The sequence below is a fragment of the Grus americana genome, chromosome 21, assembly GCF_028858705.1.
Source record: "Grus americana isolate bGruAme1 chromosome 21, bGruAme1.mat, whole genome shotgun sequence".
In the NCBI taxonomy this organism is placed as follows: Eukaryota; Metazoa; Chordata; class Aves; order Gruiformes; family Gruidae; genus Grus; species Grus americana.
In genome coordinates this window covers 3,011,425-3,035,987 of record NC_072872.1, presented here as the reverse complement: position 1 = coordinate 3,035,987, position 24,563 = coordinate 3,011,425, and the positions used below count along the sequence as shown (strand labels likewise).

Below are 24,563 nucleotides of genomic sequence, written 5' to 3'. Positions count from 1 at the left end.
TCTAGTCCTTCCATGCTTTCCAATTTGGGGACTTTCTCCCCTACAAATAGCTCTCTAGGATGTGTCTGCGCAGCTGTTAGGGCTTACCAAGGCAGCAATAGAATAACCTTGCTATGACTCCAGTTTTATCATTTTTCTCATTGTTGCTGTGAAAGCCGGCAGAAGACATATTCTTGTAACTTAACTCAGCACGTCGCATTCATAAGTGTAGAGCATAATTGCCATACTCAGCACCCGCGCACAAAGAGTGGGTGCTTAGTAGAGAAGGTTGAGAAGCTTTATTTGTTTTGCTTTAGAGATAAAAACCTTAAATACCTTTGATAGTATATAGAGATGCATTTTAGAATATATTTCCAGTAAACTTTCAGCATAACGTATTTCATAAGTGCTCGATGGTAAATGCTCTGAGTATTACTCAGGATATGAAAACTACTATCGTATCTCTGCTTTATGGTTATATGTAAAAGCAAGAATCACGTCTAAAAAGTCAGGGTTTACTTGGACAACTGTAGTGTTGCCCAAGTCATTGTTATTTCTTAGTTTAATACCTCCTAAAGCTTGTTCAGAGCTTAACTATAACATCCTTCATATTAGAGTAGTTATTGCCATTGCTGCCAGTATTTGTTTCTGACCAGAATGATCAATGTTCGATGTCAGAGGGCAGGTACTTTTTTTTTTAGGGCTGTTGCTTGTGGTCCAACATATGCCTAGTTCTCACCAAGCACAATTCTTTCATAATGTGGACAGATTTTTATGGGAAACTGTGCATGATTGTAACTTGGAAATTCTGGTCATTTTTATCAGGAATAGTGTTTTGTTGATTATCATTAGGTAATAAAGAGCTAGTTGTTTAATGACAAGTGTGAATAGCATTTACTGTTGTGTTATACAAATAATAGTATGAATAATGTTATAAGCAGCCTGTTCAACCTTGTAGGCTCCATAAAATGGAACTAATCACTAGACATTCATAAATCATTTATTAGCTTTCTATTGCCTTTCAAACTTTAATATAAAAATACCTTTAAACCTTTTGTATTAATTATAGCCTGCTGGCTAAGGATTCTAAGCTGTTGATTTATTTAGGAATTATGATTAACATTTAGGATATGGAAATAATACTTTTTATTACATTATTTAAAACCCTTTATTCTCTCTAAAAGCTGCTTTTAGCTTACTCTGTTGGAGAGCAGTAAACTTGACACACAAATACTTTAAGGTCAGTCTTTGGAGTGAAATGGCATGTTTGTGGTTTGTAAATAGAGCAGTAGAAAGACAGCAATAAACCCAGTAGTAGCTCTGTGAAGTACATTAAAATACAAGCTTCATCATGTCAGCTGCTGTATCATAAGGGTATTATGCACATTACTAGTCCGCGGTATGTGCAGGGTAGTTTGGCTCTGTCTACTGAGCATCGAGTACTGGGTACTACAGGATATGTTTGTGTTTATGGCGGAGTAGATGGTGTATCCCAAGTGCAAGTTCTAGTATACACATTGGAGGAGTAAGTTTAATGCAACATCCTCTATTCAATAGATAAAACAAACAACTTTTCATGTTTGTGAACTCTATGCACTTCTCAGAACTTTGAGCGTGATTTGCTCCTGAAGTTACTGTTCAGTCTTTCTCACAAGTGATACGTTTTGACGTAAGGCAAATACCAGAATCTATTTTGTATTGGTTTTTTGGGACTGATTAGGTTGAGTATGCCTGGAAGTCATCACTGGAAAAGGGAAAATGGAGAATTGCTAATATATGTGAAATTATCCTCAGTGTGGTGGGTAGCTGATGTCCTGGCTTTGCGCTGTATTTCCAAAGTCATCCCTTGTGTATTTCTAGGCAAGTTATTCCTGTTACCGAAGCTTTACATCATTCTTTCCTTTCCACCTAGAGGCTTACACAGTTGTTTTGTTTGGAACCCTTATGTACATGTTAAGGAAATGATTGACAAAATTAAAATGGAAGGCTGCATGAGCAGGTCCGGACCCTCAGACCATAAGTGCTCTGGAGCTGGAATTGCCCTTTGCTTTGAAACATTGAGATGTCCTGTGAACACAAATAGTACGAAATTAGGGTATACTCAGGAAAATTGCAGTATATCTCAGTTTTCACTTAAAAGAGCCGAAAGATTCTTTTAAAAAAATATATAGAAAATGGAAAATGCTTAGAATTGTGTGAGTACGAATAAATATTTTAAGAACTTAACAACTTTTAGCATTTAATTTCCTACTTCTCTATTAATAGATGTGCCTTTAATAGTTAAATATTTTCTTTCCCTTGCTATTGGTCACCATTACTTTTTATGGACAGATATTTATGTTAAGTCAAACAGAAAGCAAAAGGGGTTGTTAATAAAGCATAAATGTTTTTCCAGTCATCCTTTTCATTAAGGCTGTCAATTATGATAAAGATAAGCTACTACATGCCACACATCTGAACCTGATCCAATCAAGCCTGTATGATTTTACTAACCTTTACTGACATTTACTTGCTCAGGGTCATAATGGAGAAACTGCTTTGCTGGCTCAAGCAGGTTTATTTGATCCACATTTGTTCTACATTTTGAAACAGAAGTTGCAGAAGTTGAGTGTCTAGGTGTTAAGAAAAGGTAATGGAACGCAGTTGCTGATGCTTTAGTGCAGAATCAATTTGCATTATACCTCTGTTTTAGGGGCTTTTACTGTTTTATTCTCCGTAGAAAAGCCAGGATTTAAAAAACCCCTGTCAATAGGATGGTTGCAAAATAAAATTGAAAAACTCTCCTATTCTTCCTGTGTTCTGGCTGTTTTGCTGCATACTGTTTTAATCAAATAAGTGTATTTTAGCACGGCAGTTCTCTTGCCTCTTGTTACTTTAATTGCCAATAACATGTTTCAACAATATAATTTGGACAAATGATGTGTGTCCTCTGCAACACTTCAAACAGCTTCACTCATCTTCTGACTATTCGGTATTCAAAAAGTACACAGCTAACAAAGATTTCTACTGAAAGCATCGTGTGTTGCTCTTAAATATACTAGCCTTTCAGAAGCAGTCAGAAACATTTTCTAGCAGAAGAGATCGTATTTAAGATCTAGTGTACAGCTGAAACTTAAAATAATGAAAACTTCTTGTGGCTTATTTTCAGAAAAGATTAGGTCTGAATGTTAGATTAGGTCTGTTGTAGCTGTCTGTAATTTAAACGGAAAACTAATCTACCTCCTTTACTTTTTAAATCGAGTTAGACTTTCCAGACAAGTTATGCAAGAGCTAGTATATTTTCCTGCTACATACTTTTTTGAAAAAATTGAGTTGTCAATTTTAAAAATACAATTAAACATATTGTTTACAAATATGTTGTGTAATCAGTAATTCTAATGCTTCAATAGAATGTTTAAGGAACTGGAGATTGTTATAGCAATAACTCATAGATACTAAAAGTCTAGGACTGTTTCTATGAACACTTATGTAAGAGTTCTTTGAAGAAAGTTCCAGCAGGTAGATCAACTTTATAATGTATTTTATCAGAAATTTGGAAGAACTTTAATCAGAAACAGCACAAAGGAATGTTGTCTCGACAGAACGTAGCATGTAACAATGCTATTACTGACCTAATTGCTTGTTAAATGTAGGTTCTCATGGCATAACTGATCAGTAAAAATAATGCAACTCCATGGATGAGTTGTAGATTACCATATTAATGAGCTGTTTCAAAGACTTAACACTAAGCCTGAACCATTATGAAAACTGTATTCTGAAAAATACAGATATTTTCCAAGGTATAGAACCACAGTACTTTTCTGTTCATTCATCTTCAGGCATAAAACAGTAGTGCTGTCAGGTAAGTCATATTCAGACAGGAAAAATACAATACTTTCAGCTCTATTCTCCAGGTAACTCAAGGGAGAATTTTGAATTTGTTTTTAAGGAGAGGCCAAGGAAAATGAATGAAATGGCCAATGAAAACGCTTTCAGTTAGATTTACTCACTGTATACTGCTTGTAATCAAAACACATGCATTAACTAAAGCAAAAGAATGTTTACAGCAACTTTAGTTATCAGTGTTTTACGTATCTCTCTAATGTGGTCTTAGAACTCTGCTTTAAAGCATAAGCAAGTGTAATGAAACTAATAGTGAAAACTTGAATGTTCTGATAAAAAGATACTTCTACATTAGCATGTTAATGGATGGAACCCTAGTTGAAATGGCAATTTGAAAATTGTACTTTAATTTCAAGTCAGGAGGTTTTGTAGCTTGTATGGGCTGTTCATCTGTTGTGCTATTGTTTTTCTCTGTTAATGATTGTGGCCCTTCTGGCTTTTTGACTTGTAGAACACAACTGAATCTGCTGTTGCTGTGGAGACCTTAGATGATGTACCTGAGCATGTGCTTAGGGGGCTTCCTGAGGATGTGAGGCTCTTCCCATCTGCCGTTGACAAGACACGGCTTGGTGAGTGCTACAACTGTGAAAAGAGGATGAAGATTTTTACGCCAGCTCACATAAATTACAGTGGCTGTGAAAGTTTGGTGCCCTCCTGTGCTGGATAAAGATGATATCTGGTGCATTTATCTGAAATAATTTCTGTTGGAAAGAGTGGACAGCTTCTAAGTTTCTCCAGCATCCCAAGATAATTATTCCTTGAACGTCAGAATTGGGGTCAAAGGAGGACCAAGATGCAAATAGATTAGGTTATGAAAATACTGAGATGTTACTTCACTGTTTTGTTTTCAGTTATAGCACTTTTGCTTTGGGTTTTGTGTTTTGCAACTATCTTACTGTTGTCTCTCTTTAGAATGCTGCCTCTCACTGTCCAAGCAATACAAAAAGAACAGATTCAGCGCAGACTTGAAAGATGCTGTATGGAGCAAAGTGTTGTTTCTGTAATACGTGAAAATGCTTGGCTTTTTTTTGACAGAGTTTAACATGGGAGAACTTTGATGGAAGTCAAAATTGCAGACTAGATACTTGATGTTGAAAGCTGGTAGTTGGAGGAATAAGCCTGACAATAGATGTGCCACTGTTAGTAACAGGTTATAAACTCCTTGGAGCAACGTTAATCTTTTCTAGTATGAACCTGATCTAGCATGGTCTGAATGAAAATGTTATGTTTAATTAGCAATTATTTGTCAATCTGTTCTTAGTTTTTGTGCTATAAAATATGAAATGCAGCTGTCCATTTTCAGTTTGGCTAAATCTTGTCAATAGATTTGTGGGCAGATGCATGTATTTTAACCAATCCTAAATGTTTTTTCCTTCAAAATATACTATTAATTAGTTTCACAACTTTTGTGAGGGCTTCATTTGCTTGGCATTGTTTCAGAAAGCAAATAGGATTTTTGTTTTAATAACAAGTTTACTCAGCAACACAGCTGAAATCTGGGACTTTACAATATAAAACCTGTAATGGTCTTATGGTATTTTGAATATCACCTGAAGGACAAGAAAAATCGAGGTTGTTTTTTGTCTTCAGAGCTACAGTAGCCCATGGGCAAAGAATGAAACCAGGTAAATGCTTAAACCTTTCATGATTGAAGTGAGTTTTGGGGAGAGGATTGTTTTAATTCTTTTTAGTAAACTTCAGTTTCCTTACTGGGATCTTAATGTTGTAGAATGCTCCCCAATCTGAGACAGACACATGTAATAATCTTAAGAAATATGAATTGTGAGTAGAAGATTTGCTTGAGATAAGTTAGATTAGTTTTAACTACTGATGTGTGTCTCTCTTCAGGTGTCTGGGCAACAAAATCAATTCTAAAAGGCAAGAAGTTTGGACCATTTGTAGGTGACAAGAAAAAAAGATCTCAAGTTAAGAGCAATGTATACATGTGGGAGGTAAGAAACAGCTTGTAAATGGAAAAAAAAAAAGGTCAATAATTTGTATTTAGCCTTTAATTTTTCTGGACATTTTAGAAATAGACATGATGTGAAATAATTGCCATCTATTTATGTCTACCATTACAGTTATTTATAGACGCTTGGATTGAGCAACCATTCTGAATTATAAAGCTTTAAACTATTGGCATTGTTTGAAATTGCTGTATTAATTTTCTTATATATTGTCTCTGGATCATACCTCCCCTTGAGACTCTATTGCTGATAAAGCTTTGCTTTGCTTTGTTGGCTTGAACCCTGAGTGATATCCCTTCTGCAACTGTGTACTGTCAGCTGCTTATGAAATTAGGAAGATATGGAACCTCTTAAAGAAGCCACAGCACTCCTCCTCACCTACCTCTTTGAAAACCAGCTTTGTTATGGGAATTGGTTTTGCATTTGGAATTCTTTATAAACCTTCTCAATTGTTGCAGTATTTCTTGTGCTGCTTGTGTTTGGGCTTGCCTTAAAGCACATGCTGTCTGGACAGCTGAATAGCTCTTTAAGCTCCACTGATAGTCGTAAGACCTTGGATATTATATAGATTTCAAAATGTAGGTGTCTTAATCTGGAGTTGAATCCTATCTACGGTGTCTTTAAGGCAGTTCATAACTGCTTCCAAAGACTTCTTCAGCCTTGCTGAAGACACATACAGCAAATAGCTTTAGCAAAGTAAATTATCAAGGAGAGGAGGGACGGAGGAACGGTGGCATAGCATGTTCTGGAACAGGATTTGCTAGTTTATGCATATTTAGGCTAAAGATACTGATAGTAGTTGTCTTTCTGGCCCCTGTCCTGCAAAAATTGAACTGCATAAAGCACTGGATACACATACAAAACCGAATCTTAACCCCTATCAGAGGAATTGATAGAGAACAATTTCCCATAGGTGCGAATTCACATTCAGGAAAGTAATAAAGTGTTCAAGTATAATGTTTGTTTTATTGAGCTAATATTATCACAAACTCCACTGCATAAGGTATCTCCAATTTTGATCTGGTACAAGAACACTTAGTGAGATTGAATCAGTCAAGTAAATTATTGACCTTGCAATTGTTTTTCTTAGTGCTGGGTTTTGAATGTTCTCAGTGGATACGTCTTAATATTTTTTAAACTTGTGTTGAGAAATGATAGTCGCAAACAAGCTGTTATAAAGTTTCTTAGTTTGCAATGCAGGCAATAATGGGAACCCTTGCTAGATTTGAAAGTAATTGTGTGTTGCTTTAATACTGATTTTGGAATTAGAAAAAAGCAGCTAAAATGAGACCGCAACAGTTGGCTCCATATGCTGATATCTGAAACCACTCCAGAATCTTAACTGTTAGAAAATACGGCTTGTAAAAGGATGATGGTGTGTGGGAGTAGTTAGGTATATGGACCTTCAGCTAGGAGAACAACCTTTTCCACAACAATCTCATTTGTTTCCTGAGTGAAGTTAATCTGAAGGAAAAGTAAGGCTCTAAAAGCTGGCATCTCTGGTCAATTTTAATAATTTTGAACTGTCATCCTGGAGGATCGCTCTGAAAAAGATTGAGTTTTGTGCGTCTGTGTGTGCTTGCCATGTCTGAGGGGAGAAATAGAGACTTGAACATATTTTCATTTTCTGTCAGAGAAAAGCCACAGACAGGAAAATGACGGCAAGTGACTGAAAACCGAGGGAAATGCTGTCTGCCTATTCAGAATGACTGCACAGCTGTGCTGAATGATCTTTCTTGTGGTTTACAGGAATCACTTCAAGTCGCAACGTTATATAGAGGAGTTACAGCTATTTCCTTTCTCACAGTGCACATGGCCTTTAAACAATCTTCTGTAAATTGAGAGCTTTAACTGAAAAATAATAAAGTATTTTGTTTTGTGCAAAAACCGTAATGAAGTAATATAAAAATGTAATAAAGTAATATTTAAACAAAGTAATATTATGTTTTGCCATATATTCTGTATCTGCTAACTCTTCCACAGCATTGTTCGGCTCTTTTCTTCCAATTTAACCAAAAGGATTGCTTTTACAGTCTTGGTCTGTGAAGCTGTTTATGCTTTCATATTGCAAGGGATGGGTGTGCTGATGAACATTCTTTCAAAAGTCAGCTGATGAAATCCATGCTGGAATAGTTTAAGGAAGGGAGATGTTTTTTCTTTGCTTGGAAAGAAGCTAAGATGATTTTGGTATATTTATTGGAACTTTACCTTTATTGATAAAATTCTGTTTTATTAAACCAACAGTGTATCAACACAAAAGAAATCAGATTTGTTAAATAGTTCTTGTTTTCAAGCTGTTGAAGTATACTTGAAATTGAAAACATAAAACAGTTTGAAAAGACTTAGAGTTACTTGTAAAGTATCAGAAAGGATAAAAAGTTGCAACGTTGCATAACAGAATGGGAAAGTTACGGTGAAATTGGAATTTTAGTTTATTCGTTACGTGCAGTGATGCTAAGTGAATGTTGCAGGAGGTGATGAGCTAAGGAGGCTGAGTTTTGCAAAGAGCTCTTCCAGGCAGAGGCTGATATTTATAGACTTGACCAAAAGGGAAAACCCAAATAATTAGATAGAATTAAATTGCACATATTTTTCCTCTTTTGTTTTTCTAAAAATCTGTGAGCTGCCCAGTACTTTTGGGACATTGTGTATCTGTTAGTATGCCTGTGTTCTGAGACAAAGTAATGTCTCGGAATAGTTCCAGTTGCTGAACAGCGGTGTGTTCTTCGGTTTGGAGAAAAAAAAGTATAGCATCCACTGATAGCTCTTCTTACAGGCATCTAACTTGGATTATAATAAGAAAAGTGGGAGATACGTAACATGTCTTCAAAGAGGAGCAGAGTTGCCTGTCATCAGAAAATACTGAAGATGTCAGTAACCTTGCTTTATTGCAAGCTGTCTGGAAATGTAAAACAGGAGTAGGCGTTAAACATTTTTTCTCCAAGAACAGAAACCAAAGAATATACACAGCATCTTGGAACACACAGAAATTTATTGCCATGGTCAACTTTTTAAGATGATCACAAGATTTCTGAAAGGTTAAGATTTTCTTTAATACCCTGAAAAAGGATTAAATATAAATTATGCTTTCCCTTATTGCTCCAAGTAAAGCAAATGCTTCTAACAGCTATATAGTTACTTTTCCCAATTCATCAGAGAGTAAAAAAAGCTCTATTGCCTTTATGTCTTAAAATCAGTCATTTTACTAAACACAAAATCCAGAGAATCATTTCAGGCTTGCCAAACTGAAAAGAAAGCATAAAATCTTTTAAGTATTTTGACTTTTGAGCCCAAAACCTTCAGAGAAGGGCTTGTAGGCCAAAAGTTGGGGCTTCCCCCCCCAGTTGTACCAGTTCCACTACAAAGATTGCAGACGACCAGCAACACTCCCCCCAGTACAACCCCTTCCTTTGCTCATATCCTTTGTGTTATCTCTGTCCTTACATGATAACTGCTCTTTTGCGTAGTGTTTTAGTGCATGGACACTTCAGTGTTAGCAGTTGTCCATTTGCGTAATGCCATTTTTGTCTCATAGGTATATTACCCAAACTTGGGATGGATGTGTGTTGATGCAACTGATCCAAAGAAAGGGAACTGGCTGCGGTATATAAACTGGGCACGGTCAGGAAAGGAGCAAAACCTGTTTCCTCTGGAGATCAACAGGACCATATACTACAAAAGTTTAAAGGTATCAATGTCTGAAGAATCAGTTACTCTGTTACATTTTATTATTAAGAACTTTCATTCCCCTTCATTCAAATCCTATTTTTTTACTATTTGTATTAAACAGATTTTGAAACATTTTACAAAATACAATTAAAATATTGGAAATGCTACATTTCATTGGTCTAAATTCTTCTGTGCCAATACAGTTGACGCTAAGATCTACTGTTAAAATATAGGATGTGTATGAACATTAAGTCTATCTTATTGGTTAATGATTTGCTGTAGTGCCAAATTCGATACAGACTAGAATGAAGAACTATAGCCAATTACATAAAATAAATGTTTTTCTATCTCTGTAGATACTGACACACTTTCTACTGAGGATTTTTTTCAGAAATCAGTTATTTTTGTGGTCTTTGCATCAGATGACAAAGATTGGTTGTCAAGACTCTTATATAGGTAGCTTCATGAAACAAATTTTCCTGGTTTTATACCATTCCCATTTTATTCAGGGAGTGGGGGGCAGGAAAAAGGGTGTAATTCCTGGGCATTGTATCTCCCAAACCAAGATAAAAAATTATTTAACTATAAGTAATGGTAGAATATGTTAGTGTTAGAATATTGTGGCTATATATTTGAATATCTGATCAAGGACCTACTAGCAGTGAGTATATATGGCTCAACTTTGTTTTTATTCAGAATGTTTTTGTGGTTTTCGGGTCTATGCAGCCTTGCTCTTAGACAATTGCTGTTCCTTGCATTTCCTTGTAAGGCCAACAACATCTATAAGTAACTGATCTTCACTTCATAAAAGAATGAGTTGATACGATGCAGTTTTGAAGTTTACAGGGCAGTATAGCAGTATGTAAAACTGTTATATTTTAGGTCACTCAAACTAGATTGAAAAAAAAATCAAACAAGTTCTAAACATTTTCTGAACTTTTGATTAGCTTTGAGGTAGCATTCAGGTAGAGGTTGACTATTGGTAGCCAGACTAGTGACTTTTCTTCAGTATTTATTCACTGAGGGCAGGCTCTCAATGTGAATCTGTAGCCAGCTTAGTTTTTGTCTAGACACTTGACATTCTAAATTTCTCTCTCATTGATCTTTTCTGCAAAGGTTTTAGTCCTAATAAAGACAGGCATTCACGTATTTCAAATTTGTTTTCTGATGGATAATATTGCACTTTGGAAAATAACTGTAGTGCTAAAAGAGGCTGAACACTGCTGACAGAACAGCAAATACCTTGCCTCAACATCTGAAATATCCTTTTGTTCCTTCAACTGTCTTCTCTTGCGACCTGATGAATTTTATCTTAGTAGGTCTCGCCAACAAGATCACGCTGCCAGGCAGCTCTTTCTGAAGATTGTTAGAGCAGCCTATAAGGATCAGTTCTATTGGTTTTAAAATCTGTCTGGGATTTGTTGCAGTGCAGGATTTTGAGGTTGGGATGCGAGGCTCTTCAAAGAGCCATCTTCAGCAGGGCTTATTTGCCCCTGCAGCAACCACTGAGATACGTGCTGTGGGGTTATTAGCTTCAGTTCAATGTTAGCAACACCAGTCCTAGGCAAGTTTCTGGAAACTCGTGTTGGTGTCTGTGCTTTATTCTAGTGAGAGGGAGTGTTACATCAGAAATGGCGTTACCTGCAGGCTTGTTCTGCACAAAGCCTTGCTGCTCTGTCTCTTAGGGCCAGGATAGAAGCAGCAGCTCTGAGTAGTTTTGGGCTTGGGCGTCGCACAAAGCAGGGTGCTGGGACCTGAGCTGGTATAGAACCACCGAGTTGTTTCTGCCCTGTAGACTTAGTTCCAGGAACGCAGTGCAGACATGCTCCAACTAGTTCTGCATGAGCCAAGTTGGGATGGCTTGTATTAGTAATCCCAGATTAGTAAATCCTGCTGCTCAGAAGTAAGCGAACTGTTTCCAGAACCAACTTAGTCCAAGCAGCATTGCAACAGGGGTTCAGTGGTTCGCTCCTGCTGTTCCTTGATTGTCACTACATCTGTGACACAGGTAATTTAAGAGGTGGCTGTAGGAATGTGTGAGTTGCTTCACTATGCAAAACTAGGTTATAACATAAACTTTAGCTTTTCTTCATATTGGGGGAAAACCCCTTACAAATCTGTAATAATGAATGTTTATTAAAAGCACATACTGATATTCCAGGGTTTTTTTTTTTTTTGAACCATCTATTTCAATATATTTTATTCTCTTCTCCCACCTTTTAGAAAAGTGATATGTAAGGAAAATTCTGATGTTGCTAATCTGTAATGATTGTTGAAGTGAAAGCTTGACATGACATTGGACAGTTTTCACTACCATTGAATATTCAGCGTTCAGTCAGCATACTGATAAATCATGACGAGATTTAGAAAGTCACATTTTGTGGGTTTTTTAATTGCACAAGTGGACTATTCTTGTAGCTTAATAGAAATATTTTAAATCCAATATTCTGTTTAATTTCTTGTCCATTCCAAGAATATGAAAACCAAAGGATTAAGCATTAAGAAAGCTTGTTTCATTTATTGTTTTGTAAACTTATTTTTCATTATTTAAAGCTATAATTTTACAGTAACCAGGCTTTTTAAATAAAGTTAGTGTGAAGAAATTGGAAGTTAAGCTGCAAGTGATTGACAGTGTGAGCAGACATTTAAAGTACAGGAGGAGATTTTGAATGTGTGGTCTCAAGGGCAAGTTACTACATTAAAGCATTTAAATATTGTCTGTTGTATCAGTTTTTACTGTTCTATTCCTTAGAAACTGCAGGGTAAATTCATACCTTGGAAAAAAATTGTGCTGTTTTCTGCTTGCTTTACAAAATACGGTTCCTTAGATGTGTGCATTTTATTTAAGGGTTTGGTTTTGTCTCACCTTCTGTATCAGAGGTGATTGTTGGTCCATATCAGTCTTAGATTCACATCACACCTTACTGACAACTGAGACAAAAGAAAGCATGTAATAAATAACATCTTAAACGTCCTTCTCTTTCTGCATATATTGTGTTATGGTATATACACTGCCATTTCAAAACTGTTGTAAAATTACCAGCCCGGCTATGTACACATGGTTCCTTCCTAGTCTTTATCATGATTAATAAATTTAGGGGAGTTTCATTTGGTGATAAACAAACAGTACAGTCTTTATTTATCCCCAAAAGAGAATTAGAGTGGCTTGTATGTCATTTTGTTCTGCTTTGCCTCGAAGCATTTAAAATGTTGTCATAGCTATTTATTTTTTTCCCAAGGTTTTTCTTCAGCTTTTTGTGGGTTTCTAATTTGTAAGTTAAACAGGGTGATTTCCAAAGCTTCACTGCTAAGATAAGCAAAGTCCAAATTTGCTTGGTGTAAAAGAACCTCAAAAGTGCACAGAGCTTTAACTTCCCTGTTCTCTGCTGTCAATGAATAGTAATAGGATAGAAATTTTAAGTGAGCACAAGCAAATATTTTTCTCTTCAATTTTCTCTTCATCTTTACTGAAGGACTGAGGATATTTGTAGGCTGCTTTGCATATGCTTTCCCCGGGATGCATATATGAGAGTTGTGATATTTCGATGAAACAGCTTAAACTCATTATGGGGTTTCAGATGTTCTTCCTGCCTCTCCTAATGAAATGAACTAGTTGGATAGTGTTGTTTTGCATATAGTACAGGACTTTAATTCTTGAAGAAGTAAGATTGCAGTGAAAACTCAGTTTCAAAAAGTTTTCTAAATAAGCTTGGCTGTGAAACTGTCCTTGATTAAGGTGAAATTAATTTTTTTATGGAAGAATGTTTTGTCAAACAAGTTTGTAACACCTCACGGACCTCGCTGTTACATAGGAATGCAATGTAACATCGAGTTATACAGTGTGAAAAATGCACACAAGTACTAATGCCACAAACTCTCCACTGTGGTTACATTTGGGGAGATAAGGGCACATCCAGGCGCTAAAGCACAGTATTGCAGTAAATTGTAGTGTCTGTGGTGAAAATATATGCTTTAATAAGGTCAGAAAGGCACATGCCTATCTCAGTGCGAGACACGTTGCAGTGCTTGTACGTGTACAACGAATTGAATTTCAGACAATCTGTGCTAGAACTTCTAGGATATAACTTGTTAGGATGTTAATCTTGAAAATAACAAATTTCGAAATTAATTGAAACCTTTTGAACAGAAAATAGTCAGGTTAAGGAATGCTAAATGTTGCAGTTAAAACATAAAACACCAAAAAGCATATGGGAGTTATTAACCTAATGAGCCTTTCCAAAATTCATACCTTTTTTTAACCAAGCTATCCCAGCCTGACACTACTACACGAACAATCTGTAGGTAATTGTTTGGAGGAGGTTGATTTTTAGTGTTGTTATTAGAAGGTGTTGTCAGTAAGAGATGGCTGTGTGTTCTCGGGTTGGAGTAGCGGTAGAAGTGGCGTTTGGTCAGTGTAGTCCTTTTCTTGCTCATATTGCGAGTGAGGGAGCCGGTTTGCTTGTCTGGTGTTGAAGCTGCTGCTGCATCTCACTTTAGAAGTACATGGTTAGAGGGCTTAATTTAGATTCTAGAGTAGGTACACCAAAACTAAATTCATCAAGTTGAATGTTAGTTGCAGCCATGCAGCTAACAAGTTACGTGCTCGTTATCATCCTGTGTTTGCATTGCTACCTACAGTTTTTGCCGGCTCTTTTCTCTGAGTTTGTATATTGTTGAGATAAGTTGTTTGCATCAGACAATTTCTTCATTCCTTGCTGCTAAACAGCTGCAAAATTGGGACCATGCAAATAGTTTTACCACTATTTATCCTATCAGGCCTCCAGAACTGTTAAGGAAGCCAAACCGTAGGCTTTGCTTATATTAAACTTAAACACTTAACGTAGTTGTTGGGATCTTGCTTCTCTTGTTGTTCCAGTGTCTGGGGGTATATAGATAACTATCACCTTTATCAAGTGCTGTGAGAGCTTCTTTAAAAAAAAGTGCTTTAGAAGAAACAAATATTACTATTGTTCTTGATACAAAAGTTCCCTTTGGCTTCAGACTTGAAATAATAGTGGAAGGATAGCCTGTGCTCTAACGTAATGGCTCTAAAAATAGTCTCGTCTCCACAAGCCCAATGTTCATTAAGCCCTGGAAAAAGGGGGATTTGTAGTTAAGGTAAAAGATGACGTTTAAGTTGATTTTTCTTGGTTTTGGATAGAACGCTTCGTAAACTGGAGAGAGAATTCTGAAGATTTAAAAAATGGGTACAGGTACCCGTGTAGTCTGCAGACTTGGGCACTTACTGGGTTGAGTATGATCAGGAGCGTGTGAAATAACCGGAGGAGTAGTATCGATCAGTTTGGTGACGGTGCTGGGAATATAAGTAGTAATTGCAGCGATGCCTACTTGACTAATTTGGTCTTTCCTGTGCATTTTTTGGTTGGATTAAAAAAAAAAAATTTGGAATGGGAGACAAATCTTTCATTATTGTGATTTAGTGGATCTCCCAAACTTGTCGTAATTATCTGTGTTCCTCTGTACTCCCTTTACTCTCAGCGACAGCTTTTCCCCGTGTCTTTAGATTTTTGTTCCAAATTCCAACTTTAGTGGATGCCTGAACAGTTTTACTCACTGTTTCATGCTTTGTGTGAGGTAGCTGTGCTGGCTCCCGGGGAGGCTGTGGATAGCAATGGTAATAAACACCGGGGAGCTCGCTGCTGTGGGGATGTAATCGATGTCACGATGCGAGGCAAGTCAAAACGTTGGGGTGTTTAGAGTGGAAACTTCAAGTCTGTTTAATAATCGTGTGTTACTGCGCAATCCATCGATAATCCCGGCGGACGTGGCCGCTTTCTCGGGGGCAAGGCCCCCCCCCCCCCCCGTTACGGTGGGGAAGAGGTTTGGGGGGGGGGGGGTTGCTCGGGTGCTGCCTGTCCACGGGAACCGGCCGCGGTTCGGAGGGGGGGTGTGGGGGGGGGGGTGCGGGCGTTGCGCGCCCTCCGGCCGGCAGGGGGCGCGGGCGGCGGCACCCTTCGCGCGCGGGGCGCCGCGGGCTGAGCGGGGCACCGCCGTCGGCGCCGCCGCGGCCTCTCCCCCGCCCCGCGGCCCGCCGCCAACAAGCCGCCGTCTGATTGGCGCCGCGCCTCTCTCTTCTCTCCCGGCAGCCAATCGCGCCCGGCGAGGAGCTGTTGGTGTGGTACAATGGGGAGGACGACCCGGAGATAGCCGCCGCTATTGAGGAAGAGCGAGCCAGCGCCCGGAGCCGGCGGCACTCCCCGAAAGCCAAGAAAGGTAGGGCCCTCCCCGCCCGCCGCGCCGCGGCCCCCGGCCCTCCCTCCGTGCCGCGCCGCGCCCGCAACCCCGCGACGGCCGGCCATGGCGGCGGGGGAGAGGGGGCGACCCGCAAACTTTTGCCGGGTGGGCGGGCGGCGGCCGCCGTGACCTTCCCCCGCCGCCGCCGCCGCCACCTCCTCCCGAGCCGGAGGGAGGGAGGGAGGGAGGGACGGCCGGGGGGGCCGCGAGGGCCGCGAGGCGGAACATGGAAGTTGCGGTGGTTCCCGGCCCGCCTGGAAAAGTTGGCCGGGGCGGCGGGAGAGGCGCTGGTCTGTTTTCCACAGCCGGGGAGGGAAAATGTCTCCGTCCGGAGCGGGGCAGGGCTGGGGGGGCTCCGCCGGGCTCGCCCTGGCTCCGGGAGCGGCCTTGCACGGGGCTGTGGCGGCCTCCTCAACCTGAAAACTTTGTGTGTGGGTGGGGTTGGTGCTAACATTCTTTGCAGGCGGTGTTAACAAGTGAAGTGTCGCCGAGGATTATGAATTTTTAATTTTTTTTTTTTTTTTTACTTTAGTCGAGCGCTGGTTCAAATGAAAACGTAAGGCTTCGTTGTTTTCTGTGGGGTTTAATTTGTGGTTATTTCTAGGGTTCTGGTGATCTCGTCATAAAATTCTCAGGCAGCATGAGTGATTACTTTTGGCTGACTTTGGTCGGGAGGAGGGATGGGAGAAGAATGTCGGGGGGTTCGCACTTTATGTAAACATGTATGGCAAACCGGGCATCCATTAGTTTTTCCATGATTAGTGCAGTAGCAATATTTTTTACAGTACGTGTGTCTCCACGCATGGCCTTATATAACTGACATTTTGACTACCGTTTTAGGCCAAAATCGCAACAGAAGCTATCACTTGCAGGGAGTAAATATAAAAAGGAAGTATTTACAGTTGTAGCACAAGGCTATTGATTCCTCTTTGTTATGTATCTTTTTGAATTCTCTGAAGGTGACAAACGAACCAAAGAAGGAAAGGAGATAATTTTAAATGCCATCACTGTAATTTTTTTTAACTTAAATTTTAGGGCCTGATCTTACTTGCAGTGCAGTTGACTGTGGAACTTGCATTAGGAACAAGCTAACATATTTAGAAGAATAGTTTTTATATATGTTTTTTTATTTTAGAGATTGAGGAGGGTACTGGGAGAAAGAAGTGGTGCAACACAATTGATTATTCTTTTGAACAGTAATTTGTAGGTTAAGCTAAACCAAACTGAAATTTTTATTTTGTTGCCCGTAATGAAAAGCATATTTAGCACATATATAAGTAACGCTTGGTAAATTAGAGGCTGTATTATGCTTTTTCCTAAATGTGCATTATCTTAGCAAATAGAATTTGTGTGCTTGTGATTTACCTGAAAGGCTAGAAAAACAACTTGAAAGAATTTGATTATAAATCAGAAAAGCCAGACAGAATAATTTCTAAGGTAGTTTTTCATGGCGTAGAAGTTTTTTATTTGCATTCGTAAAGTTATAGATAAAAATATCAGTAAATAATTTGGTGGTTACTGGGTTTTGGGTTTGTGCTATTTTGTACGTTTAAAGTTTTAACTGTTAGGGGTTTTACAGGTTTCAGACTGTCATAATTAGAAACAATAGATCTTTTCCCCCATTTTATAAAATAAGCTCCTTACCAGGGCTCACAAATATTTAAAAAACCACAAACCCTCCCCAAAAAACCCCCAGAAAACCAACCCCAAGCACAATATAGATGAAGCATTTGGAATAACTAAGAATTTATCTATGCAATTATACTCTTGTATCATGAAATAGAAAATCCAAATTTTCAGTATTTAGTTGCTTTGAATTCTTATGATTAGAGTTTCAGTGTCTATGTTGTAAAAGATAAGTCAATTCATAGTCTGTGCTTTATTCTTCTCTAATACATGCATCTTCTGAAATTGTATAGTTCTATTTTTAGTAGGTTCCATTGGAATTATTTTTACTCCTCTACATTTACTCTCAGTTATTCTGGTATTTGCAGTAACATCTGCTAATACTTGCAATTCACAGCAATTTTCGTATAAGAAACATAATATTTTTTCTGCTGATTTGATAGCAGTAGCTGCAGTTAGGATTCCAAAATGGTTTCTACTGATATCCCTTCTTCTGCAGATTCACCTGTATCTCTTGGATATGGAAGTTTCTTAGTCCTGGGATTTAAGTTTTATGGGAAAATAAAGTTGTGATGAACAGGGTTAAAAAGTTGTTTTTGTTTTTTTTTAATAATTTAACTATATTATAAAAGGAGGGTGGGAGGAGAAAGATGTTGTGACTTGACTTATGTCTGTGAAAAATTTAGAGTTAGTACAAGGTAATCTTTTAGATTAAATACCAAATTAAGAAACTTGCTAGAGTGTAGCACCTCTGGTGGGTTGTGAAATTTGAATTCATTAGCTACCTAAACTGATCAATTAAATTTTTTTTTATAAAGTTTATTTTGGCCTGCGTTGCAGGTTGTTGTCTTACACGTCGAAGAGAAAATAGAACTGAGTAAGAACTGCCAAGTTTAAACAACTGTGAATGAGTGTGTCCTTTAGAAACACATTTTCCAGAAAACAAAACTGACAGTTTAATACCTTAGAAATTACTAGACATTATTTGAGAAGTGTATTATAATTTATTCAAAACATGCAGTTATTAAATAGCTCATAATTATTCTATATTCAGTAAAACAAATGCCCTTTTGAATTTTTAATGCATCTTAGGCCTTGTCCTTGGACAGTTAAGATACCCGGCATTTGAAATAGTGTTGCTTCTGCAATTTATTTAATGAACTCTGATTATATCAGAAAAGGAGACCATTTCACAGGTATTAAAAATGCGATGTGTTTTGCCCAACCAAACAAGGTTTTCATTATTGTAAAACTTTTCATATTGCAGTAGGAATACTCTTTATTTCTGAATAAATCCTCACACACCATCAAGTCAGACTGTTTTACCATAAGAGGTAGGCCTTAGGAAATTTGTAAAGTTGAGATGGCATTTAAGAGTCAGCAGCTGACCAAGTTTAGGGTGGACACAAAGTACAGATTGAACTGTTTTCCTTGACCTTGGTCTGACCTCTGTTTGCAAGTGATTACTGACACAAGAGTCATAATCTCCTTTAGAGCATATTTAGGATGGCACCTGGCATTCCCCTCTATGTCCCAGTCTTCTCCAGCAGGTTTGCAGAAGGTGGGATCTTGGTTATCCTTCAGTCATGTTTCTCTTTACTTGCACAACTTCTTCAGCAGTTTGATGTCTTGCATAGTTTTGTTCTTGTAGTCTGCATTCAAAATACTTTACATCTCCCGGGTGTTAACGTTCAGTAGATACTGGCTTGGTCATAGGTTTTCATAGCTGGAATAAATCCTTTACGTCTTTCTTCTACCACACACAACAGCTTAGTAGTCTTTGAGGAAAAGAGGCAGTTCTTACTAATGTATTTTTATGCATTGAAACATTGCATGTTGTTGCTAAGGTGATGAGTGCGTTTGAGATTTAGAAAGAAATTTAGTAGGATAAAAGCGTATTGTGGGGAGGGAATACAACACCAACACCCCCCCCCAAAAAAAAAAAAAAACCAAAACCCAAAAACAAACCAACCACCCAACCACAAACAAAAAAACAACTTTGAACTTGGGTAGCATCAAAAATTTTTATCAGAGCCAACCCCAGTTATCTTTGACATGATTACTACATGGTTAAGAACCAGCAGCTGCTGGTGCATGGTCAACAACTAGCAAAAAAATGATCTGATATGTTTTTTATTGCTTTTGCATTTTCTGAAATTTCATTTATTTGTTAAGCATTGATCATCTGCATCTCCCAAGTTGTAGTTAATATGCTTCTGTCCTGCCTGCCAAGCTTGTAGGAAAATTTGTTCAAATCAAATGCATTAGCACAATATTTTTCATTAATTCCCTTTCTAAGGAAAAAAAAAAAAAAGAGCGGCTTGGTTTTCACTTTACAGTCAAATTCATGTGTCTATTAGAAGGAATAGTGTGGACATTTTTTTTTTCTCTCATCAGAGCATTTCTTCCTTTATATATGACAGTAGTAAGCAGTAATATTGAAGATGAATGTTTCCTTCAAGAAGAACTCTTTTGGAGTCTCTGGCTTCAGACTTGGTCTTCCTTTCAAAAGCAGCTTTTCACTAACTAAATAAAAGTATTAAAAAAAAAAAAAGGATGGTCATACATAAAGATATCCAAGGGTTTTATTAAGCTATAATCTGCTTTAAGGTGCTAAGTAAGCTCCAAAGTGTAATCAAACAATGCTAAAATAATCTGGGCAGTTTCTGTCATAGATTATGTGACAGATCGAAAGTCTGTTTGCAGAGGAAGAAAGATAGTGATGTTGCACAGGATAAAAGTTTCCTCTGCTACCTGCTTGTGAATAATACCTTTTAAAAAATCTCTTCTTTTCGGGAGAGGGGAGAAGAGGACAATGTTTTAGTTCTCCTGTGCTTATTTATACCTCTGTGGTAGTGGTTCTATGCTCTGCTGTTCAGCTGTATTTGTGTCTTAGCTGTGTTCCACTTAGCACTTTATCTAGGCAACAAACCCCAGTGGCATAATTCGTACTATTGTCTGGAAAGAATACTGCGTGTGCCTCTTTCATATCTTCTCTCTGTACAAAGTCAGGCTGTTGGGGGCGGGGGGGGGGAGTCTGTAATTTCATTTTACCAAAAGCACGTTCTGCATAAGGCAACTTGAGTGGGAGTCAGGAAACCAAATGACCTCTGAAAAAACCCAGTTGTGTCACCTCTTAAAATTGAGACTTCTGTTGTAGTGCAGGCAAAACACCTGAATGAGGCTCACCTGTATCTTGGACAGCCCCTGGTGATTATTTATTGTAGTACAGTTTTAAAGTCTCAAACCATTGCTAATAAATCTTTTAAAACTTTACTACCTTAAATGGCTCTACTGCTATGATATTGTTGCTATTTCCCATAGTTCTTATCAGATTTCAGGGAGAGCATGAACTATAGGGTAACTCTTAGTAAATAATACTGTCCCAGAGATAGTGTGAGATTAAGGTGAGTGAATTATGAATCAATTATAATCTGTTATAAATAATTATTATGCCTTGTTTTATATCAGTCTGAATGCAAAGTGCAACTTCAGGCTTCTGCTTCACAGATTCTAAATAAATGCTGTCATAATAAAAGTTAAACTGAATTTTCTTTTGTCTGTAAGTGTTACTGTTCCTGAAACAGTGTCAAATTGCTGCTGCAGAAAAGGGAAATGTAAAGATGAAATAAGCACGTTAAGTTCTGTGATAGTAGAAATCCTTGTGGGTTTTTTGTTAATACTTTCATAGGCATTCTCACTTAGTTCCAAATAATTAGCTGTACTTGAAAGTCACATAAATATGCATCCTGCTTACAAAAGGTAGGCTTTGGATTGCCATCTGGATGTCATCACAAATGGAAATCATGGCCAAATGATGCCCTGATTGTCTGTTTTTTAAGCTATGTGAATTTATTAGTTAGACTTGTACGTGGAATAAGTTTAAAATTTTATTTCCAGACAGAAAAGAGCTTGTGAGAAAAGTGATTGTGTATTACTTGGAATGTGGCTTGTAGAAGGATGTTAAAGTTCTGTAAGTTGTACATTTGTAGCAAGGATATAATGAAATGATATTCTCATCTAAGCTCTATTTTCCACAGTTTTAATGAAAAACACAGCTAGGAGCTCAAGGCTTCAAAACTTCCTAGCCAATGACTGGGAAAAGGCAAGGGAGGAAGGAAAAGGTCTACGGGATCATCTGGATCAAAACCTTAAAATGCAATTTACTTTGATTTCCCAAAATCACACTCACGTATGAGAAGAATTATATAACTCCAGTTAAAAACCTGCCGTTGTGCATTTGGGATGTCAGGGGAACTGTATCTCTTGTGGCAGCTTCTATCTGGTGAATATCTAATATATTTGAGGTCTTCTAACCAGAGGAAATTTTCTTTTGTCTCTCGTAAATGGGGTCCTTTGAACAGGAGTCTCGTGTTACTTTAAATTCCCATCTTCGTTCTTCAGCAACGCCCCCAGTTCCTATGATAGCTGCTGCTCTGAGCTTTCCCGAACAGCAGAGTGAAATTGGTATGATTCATTCCAGGCTTGTTTCTGCCTACGGGTTTAAGGATAGGAGAAGATAAGCCTTCATTTCAGAGGTAAAAAAATAAATTATCTGTATTTTAAAAAATAAATTTCAGCACTAAATTGCACTTAAACTCCAAATTTCTAAGTATAAACTTTTGGAAATACGTGGCCTTAGCGCATTTAGATATTTCCTAAGTTATTAAAAACCATCAGTTTGTTTGCTTTAGTCAGATTGTATCACGTTTATGTGAACATTGGGAAATGTGTTTACTTACGTGCTGTAATTATAAGGTTAGGGAAGGCAGTAAGATTTGTTTCTTCTTCAGAAGGCTCAGATGTGCTATTGTGTATACACTCCCTTTAAAAGTTTCCACATGTGCAGCTGGTAATGGAAATCCACAGGTGCTGTCAGCGTGCTCTTGCCAGCGTGGGGCTGCCGCTGTGTTCGGGGTATCGTGGTACGTATTTGTGCTGGCAGTGGGAGCAGATATCCTGATGTTCATAGCATGGGGGCCGCTAGCTTTCTCTATGCAGGCATCTGGCTGGCGATGCCACTAAGAAAGCAGAACTTCTTATAAGGAGAAGGATTTGGCAAAGGGCCTGAAGGTGGTCAGGAATGCAGTGTGAGGACTCTGTGCTGATTATCAGATCGTTGTTAAAACAAGTGCTACGAGCACCTCGCATGCTCTCTCTGTTACTTTATCTCTGTGTGTTTTTGTCCTTAACTTAAAATAACAGTATGGCCTTCATGATTGTAACAGGTTGGCATGTTTCTAGCTACTAACTTAGTTCTGGTTAGGGTAGATGTATATATTTGTCTAACATAATAAAAATATTTTTATTTGGTTAGATTCTAAAGTGTTCCATATTTTTGTTATACTTTTGCTCTTTCAAACCACACTTCCTTATACTATCTTTTCCAAGTTAAAAAAAATAAAATACATCTAGACCACAGTTGCAGCATTTCCTAGCAAATTTGGTAATGCTGTCTTCAGTTACATAACCTACAGTGGGAAGTGAAGTAAGGCACCAGACAGCTTTGCAGTTTTAATGAATTTTTTTTTTTCTATTCATCAGATTTAGTTTTGAAACAATGAGTGACCTGGAAGAGAAGCAGCTTGGTATTCCACTGCTAATTTTTTTTTAATTAAGCTTTGTTTTGAAATTTTCTCCTCCTTTCTTAAGAACATATTTTTAATTTTCCTGAAAATAAGTTAAAAATTACTGAGTTTCTACTGAAATATTACTTTCCTTGCAGAAATATTTTATTGTGTTAGGATTTTCCAAAACTTACTTAGAATATTCTCTTCTGAATCACAGAACAGTTTAAATGCTTCCACTTCAAAAAATGCAGGGAAAATTTGGTGATTGCTGTTTTAGGGAAGAGCTTCCAGAGAAATAGATTTGGAGGTTATGTTCAAAAATAAGAAGGGGATGAATTCCTGCAGAATAGAAGAGACGCTGTTTTCCAGAGTGAAACAAGTGCTTTTCTTTTTTATTCCCTTAAGTGACTCAGAATTGTCCTGTTGCTTATAGTATGTAAGAAAGCAAACTGAATGAGTTCTTGACTGTCTTACCTATATTAAAGTGTTTGGGTTTGCTGTCTTAAATCTGGATGACTGTTATTCCCATGAATAATCTTTTCTTAAATTCCTTTGCGTTGTCTCACATTTAGTTAAAGGTTTACCAGACACTGTTGCTCTTTCTATGGTTTCCTTACCTTCCTGTGCAATCTCCTCCTTAATTTTTTGTTTTATAATTGGAGACTCTGGCTTTCATGGTGGCTAGAAGGTAAAGTCAATGATTGACTTTCAGTGTATTCTTATTTTATTTGCCTCTAGCTTGAATCATGTCTTAATATAGTGAAGGCTGTAAGTTCTCCTTGTAATGAGAATCTTCCATATCTCTTAATCATTTTTACTACCTTTCTCTAGATGTTTTCTTTTTATGCTTCATCTTTTCAAAACCATTTGAACAATATTACTCATATTGATTCTGTATCATTAATGGTACTAAACTTTTTAGTGCTTGTTTTTATTGCAATTTACCATAATTTTGCATCAACCATTTATTTTGAATTGTTTACAGGGAACGTCTTACACTGAGGGCCTGTCTGTAGATGCCCTGTGTAATTTGTTATGCAGCATGAATTTATTGAAATATGTGCATACAAAGTTTTGATAGCTGGCTTATTTATGGGAAGAGGTGCAGACTCCATTAGTCTGTGTGGCTGAGCGCTTTTTTTTTAATTGAGATCTCCTTTGTAAGGTGATGTGTTTGTAAAGTCTCTCTGAAGATTCTCATGTCACTGGATTACAAAACTGCGAAATATCAAAGTAATTTTATATTCCACTTGTTAACTATTTAGTGTGTTTTCCAAATGAACAAAAAGGAAAAAGAGTTGTCAGACCAGAATGTATTTAATTTTTTTAATCTGTCAAACTTTCAGATTTATTTTGTTATTCCTGCCAAGAGCCATACACAGATTGACAGGAATGACTTCTCACTGAAGAGTTCTCACTGGCCTGCACTCGCTGTGTCAGGTTCCTCAAGGAAATGTTATAGCAGTCTAAGTTTTTACTTGGGTTTAACAGTTACAAGAAATAAGACTCACTGGTATTTCAACATTTGTAGCTAAGAAATTAGGTAATGTCTGACCATCAGGTATTCACTTCAGCAAATATTTACTTACCTTTTATAAACTTTTTCCCCTGGACC

The 24,563-nt window shown here is 37.6% G+C and overlaps 1 protein-coding gene across 9 annotated transcripts in view; it reads left to right on the top strand.

The window, feature by feature from the left end:
- PRDM2 (PR/SET domain 2) overlaps window positions 1–24,563 on the top strand; it is a 72,845-nt gene that overhangs the window by 11,698 nt on the left and 36,584 nt on the right. For 6 of the 9 annotated variants that reach the window (XM_054849715.1, XM_054849714.1, XM_054849719.1 and 3 more), the window contains 4 exons: window positions 4,313–4,430; window positions 5,710–5,813; window positions 9,364–9,516; window positions 15,605–15,731. In XM_054849715.1, coding sequence (XP_054705690.1) covers window positions 4,313–4,430; window positions 5,710–5,813; window positions 9,364–9,516; window positions 15,605–15,731 — 502 coding nt within the window. Of the gene's footprint in view, window positions 1–4,312; window positions 4,431–5,451; window positions 5,487–5,709; window positions 5,814–9,363; window positions 9,517–15,604; window positions 15,732–16,291; window positions 16,309–21,749; window positions 21,917–24,563 lie in introns of those variants that run through there. The other 3 variants (XM_054849718.1, XM_054849722.1, XM_054849723.1) reach the window with 3 other exon arrangements.